The 4,678-nt window shown below is 53.9% G+C and overlaps 1 protein-coding gene across 1 annotated transcript in view; it reads left to right on the top strand.

Moving 5' to 3' along the window:
- The window catches only part of trappc11 (trafficking protein particle complex 11), a 14,942-nt gene that overhangs the window by 7,101 nt on the left and 3,163 nt on the right, over positions 1-4,678 (top strand). Inside the window, exons 7-22 of the mRNA XM_015398880.1 lie at positions 35-113; positions 239-293; positions 380-525; positions 622-683; positions 856-988; positions 1,422-1,552; positions 1,705-1,830; positions 1,895-2,088; positions 2,157-2,305; positions 2,398-2,519; positions 2,591-2,710; positions 3,212-3,277; positions 3,361-3,517; positions 3,613-3,724; positions 3,792-3,883; positions 3,968-4,101. Of these exons, the coding sequence (XP_015254366.1) occupies positions 35-113; positions 239-293; positions 380-525; positions 622-683; positions 856-988; positions 1,422-1,552; positions 1,705-1,830; positions 1,895-2,088; positions 2,157-2,305; positions 2,398-2,519; positions 2,591-2,710; positions 3,212-3,277; positions 3,361-3,517; positions 3,613-3,724; positions 3,792-3,883; positions 3,968-4,101 (1,878 nt within the window). The remainder of the gene's footprint in view (positions 1-34; positions 114-238; positions 294-379; positions 526-621; positions 684-855; positions 989-1,421; positions 1,553-1,704; positions 1,831-1,894; positions 2,089-2,156; positions 2,306-2,397; positions 2,520-2,590; positions 2,711-3,211; positions 3,278-3,360; positions 3,518-3,612; positions 3,725-3,791; positions 3,884-3,967; positions 4,102-4,678) is intronic.

Raw genomic sequence — 4,678 nt, 5'->3', positions numbered from 1 at the left:
CGCCACCTAGCCATGTCTCTCTTAATCTCCACAGGAGCTGATCATTGCTCTTCTCAGCAATGCTGTTGCCCAGTTTAAGAAGTACAAGTGTCCTCGGATGAAGAGTCACCTGAGTGAGTGCCACTCTCCCTTCAGACCACCTTGTTTCCTTCCTAACAGAAGTCTGTGTGATTTGGCAGCTGATGTAGGATCTTCCTGCTTAGCTCTAAGCCTTTCTTTGCTATGTTGTCCTTTGCAGTGGTGCAGATGGGAGAGGAATACTACCATGCTAAAGACTACACCAAGGCCCTGAAGTAAGCCTCCAGCTTTATTTATTCCTGTGTGTTTGGTTGGTCTGTCTGCAGGAGGTTCTTCATCATCTGTGTTTGGGTCTCCTCAGGTTGCTGGACTATGTAATGTGTGATTATCGCACAGAGCGATGGTGGCCTCTGCTGACGGCCATACTGACCACGGCGCTGCGCTGTGCTTATCTGATGGCCAGTGTGAAGGACTACATCATCTACTGCATGGAGCTGCTGGGCAGAGGTACCAGAGGCAGATTGCTGTTAGGACTGACACTGGACAGCTTGATCAAAAACCATCTCTGGACCTAAGTTTGCCTGTTTATGTTTTGTCCTTCAGCTTCTACCCTTAAGGAGGAGCAGAAGTCAAGGATAGAGAAGAACCTTTTTAAAGTGCTAATGGTAAGTAGCAGGAGTGTTTAACCCCAAACTTAATCATACATCTAACACCACTGTGTGAGAGCAGCTGGGCTTGTTCTGATGTTGTCTGTTGTTGCCCTTGCTGCCCTGTCAGCAGTCTGAAGCCATGGAGCTCTAACCAAACATGTCCAACCGCATCTCCTCCTGTTTTCAGAACAAGGTTCCGGAGGCTGAGGCAGAGTGTGATCCGTCTTCTGTCAGCGCCGCCAGGTCGCTGTGGAGCGACCGCATGGCTTTGTCAGGATCCAATGAACTGACCGTGGAAATGCAGGACTACATCCCATTCAGTGAGTGAACACTCCTGGATTAGTTCGCGCCACTGCAGGGCTGCAGCCGTCTCTAGAAGGCAGAGATCAGAGGCAGCTTTAAATTTCCTCACTTGATGACAATAGCAATGGTGCCCTCTGTCCGGCTTCTCTTCCTCTCATCCTTCCTGCCTTACTCTCTACATACACCACTCTCTACATTTAAAGCCAGACCACAGCCGATTGATCTACCCTCAGTTCCTCAGAAACTAGTATTTATCATTCTAAAAACTTCACTAAAGGTAAAACAGCCCAAATATATCAGCCGGTCGGTTATTCTTCATATTCAGGATCCAGGGTGTTTCAGTGTTTATCTGATGTTTCCAGAGGTTTGATGAAGGATTTAAGGTTTACCAAAGATGTCGGGGCTCCTTGATCAGAGTTTCCTGTTTAAAAGTTTCTTCTGTGTCTGTAGTTCAGTGCAAAGCGCGGTTCCAGTCTCCTAGCTTCCATGTGGACCAGCCCATCCAGCTGCAGGTGTTCCTCAGGGCTGACTGTCCGCACCCTGTGTCCTTCACTAAGCTCAGCGTCAGCCTCAGCAACCAGGTACCAGAACCGCTGCTGCTTGTGGGTCCCTCTGACGGGGGGTTCATACTAGCAGTGTCCTTCAGGCTGGCAGTCAGACCGGTGTGGTGGGGGGGGGTTATTCCTGGTCCTGGACCAGCCTCTGACTGGGGGCCACCTGTGGGTCTCTTCAGGAATACAACCAGTGGTGTGTGGTGGAACCATCGGGTCCAGAGACCAGGACGCTGTCACCATGGAAACCTGAAAGCTACAGCTTCAGCTTTGTGGCCAGAACTGAAGACGTGGGGCGGAAGGTGGAGGTAAGAGGAGGGGGGGTCAGTGCGTCAGATGGGGGGGTCTGTCACTGAGCCTGTCTCTGTGCAGATTACCGGTGTGGAGGTGATGCTGGGCAGTGACGGCGGCCGCTGCGTGTTCCTGAGCTGGAGAGGCGCTGGCGGAGATGCCGCCTCCACCCAGGAAGCCCTGCAGGCCAGCAGGTCGTCACGGCGATGGGGGCGGGGCGCCGAGGCCCGTCAGGAGCCGGACTGGGACGGCGTGACGCTGCAGCACAGCACCATGTAAGGCCGCCCCTCCCCAGTGGTCTCCAGCCCGCGGGCCAACTGCAGTAACCCTTGTTGTTCCTCAGGATCATCTCCAGGGTCCCGAAGATCAGCGTCCAGCTGAGCCACCAGCCTCCTGCTCTGTCCAACGAGATGTACCGCATCGGCCTGACCGTCCAATCACAGGAGGACGCTGTAGCCAGGGATGTTAGGCTCACCGCCGGTCTGAAGCCAGGTACGCCATGAACCACCGGGTGGTGGCGAACAGAACCAGACCTGCTGGTTCTCTGGTTCTCCACGTATGAACATCTCTGCATGTGTTTCCAGGTCAGGAGGCCGGTCTGGGTCAGAACACCCATGTGACGCTGGACGGGTCGGCCGTGTGTGACGACAGCGCCCCGGCTCTGCTCACCGAGGTTCCTCTGGGCGATCTGAAACCAGGAGAACAGGTACGCTCCGCCTGCTTCTGCAGCCCCTCCCCCGAGGAGTTCTGGTGACGCTGAGTTCTGTTGGGTTCCAGCTGCAGACGTGCGTGTTTGTGAGGTGCGTGTCAACCGGGCCGCGGGTCTTCCTGTTCCACGTGGCCTACAGCATCGACACGGCTGTGGAAGGACGGCGCATCGTGTGCAGATGTCACAAGGTAGGGAGCTCTCTGGGTTCATCTCTAGAGCTCAGAACCAGGAAGTTTGGGTCGATCACTCAGTGAAGCTGTTAGGGGTAACGGCTCTGCTGCATTTCATCTTCCTCTGTTAGTAGTCTGCAGCATCTTTCTGGGGTTCTGGTCTGGTCCGTTTCATTGGACCAGCTTCAGTGCGGGCTGGTACCAAGTCCTGCTGCTGGACAATCTTCTGTTTTCTGCCTCACTTTTTCCTGCCATCCAACTTTCCCTTAATGTGGCTCTGCCTCACGTAGGACAACCCCTCCCGGTGGACGGTGTCAGTCACTGCCACCTCACAATCCTACAGTTGGACATGCATCTGGGTTTGGACCAGAACCTGGACAGAACCAAACATTTCTTGTTTTTTATGTGGGGCTTTCACATCTGTGAGCCTGAATCATTCTAGACGGCTTCATTTGTCCTCACTGAGACCTATGTGAGTAGATCTGCTGTGACCATCCTAGCTCTCCCTGTCCTCCCCAGGATGAGACAGTTGCTGTAGAGACCGTGGTCCCGTTTGACGTCTCAGTGAAGTTCGTGTCCACCAAGGTGATCCACAGTTCCTGCATCATGTTATAGCTCAGCAGCAGCAGCTGCAGACGGAGCGTTCCTCATGGTCTGTGTGTCCCCAGTTCGAACCGCTGGAGCAGGTGGCGGTGGATGTCCCCTTCCTGCTGATGACCGACGTCCTCTCGTCTTCTCCGTGGCCTCTGCTGCTAAGCTCCTCCCAGCTGCAGCTGCTGACGGTGACCAGCAACACTCCTCAGCTGCAGTCGCAGCTTCAGCAAGGTAGCAGAGCGCTCCTCTGGCTGAGCCCAGTCGGACCGGTGCCAGATTTAATCATCTGTCTCCCTGTCCATCTGTCTGTCCCTCCGTCTCTTTAGTGGTTCTACAGACGGGTGAAGGAGCCAGTGAGTGTTTCTGTCTCCGAGTGCCACCGGGCGCCAGCAGCAACAGCACCATGGCAACAGGACAGTACATCCTGTCATGGAGGAGGTAGGTGAACAGCAGCAGACACACCCCTAAGCCTGAGCAGTCTGACCAGTAGAACTGTGTCAAACAGGAAGTGTTATGGTTCCGACGGCCCCCTGATCCAGACCACCGTCCCTCTGCCTCATGTCGTCCTGGAGTCTGTCCCGCTCTACATCTACGCCGGTCAGTAGGTGTTGAGATGTTCTGTTTTCCTCCTCACTGACGGCTCTGGCTCTGATCCGATGTGTTTGTGTGACCCGTGTGCAGATCTTCCTTCCTTTGGACGGGTCAGAGAGTCTCTTCCGGTCCGGTACCACATAGAGAACAGGACGGCCCAGCTGCAGGAGGTGGAGATCGCTGTGGATCCATCAGATGCCTTCATGTTCTCTGGACTCAAACAGGTGATCAGAGGAAACCAATGAATGGACCAGAACCAGACCAGGACACCTGCAGACTGACTGGGGACTAGAAGTAGTATCATGACTGCCTTGCTCTGACCCAACCGTGTCTCTGTAGAACTGTCTAACCGGGTCTTTGTAGAACCTTCTAACTTGGACTCTGTAGAATTTTCAAACAAGGTCTCTGTAGAACCTTCATCCGGTTCTCTTTGGAAACCTCTAACCAGGTGTCTCTAGAGCAGGGGTCTCAAACCGGTTCCAGAAAGGGCCGTGTGGCTGCAGGTTTTCTTTCCAACCAAGCAATAGCACACCAGACTGCAGTCATCTCATCAAGTCATCGTGTTCAGATTGCACTCAGTTGATGAGATGACTGCAGTCTGGTGTGCTATTGCTTGGTTGGAAAGAAAACCTGCAGCCACACGGCCCTTTCTGGAACCGGTTTGAGACCCCTGCTCTAGAACCTTCTAACCAGGTTTTACCATAGAACCTGCTAACTAGGTCTCTGTTGAACCTGCTAACTGGGTCTCTGTTGAACCTGCTAACTGGGTCTCTGTTGAACCTGCTAACTGGGTCTCTGTTG

Source organism: Cyprinodon variegatus, unplaced genomic scaffold (genome assembly GCF_000732505.1).
Source record: "Cyprinodon variegatus isolate N-32 unplaced genomic scaffold, C_variegatus-1.0 Scaffold969, whole genome shotgun sequence".
NCBI lineage: Eukaryota > Metazoa > Chordata > Actinopteri > Cyprinodontiformes > Cyprinodontidae > Cyprinodon > Cyprinodon variegatus.
The sequence above is the reverse complement of the archived record's forward strand: the minus strand, read 5'-3'. Positions and strand labels throughout refer to the sequence as shown.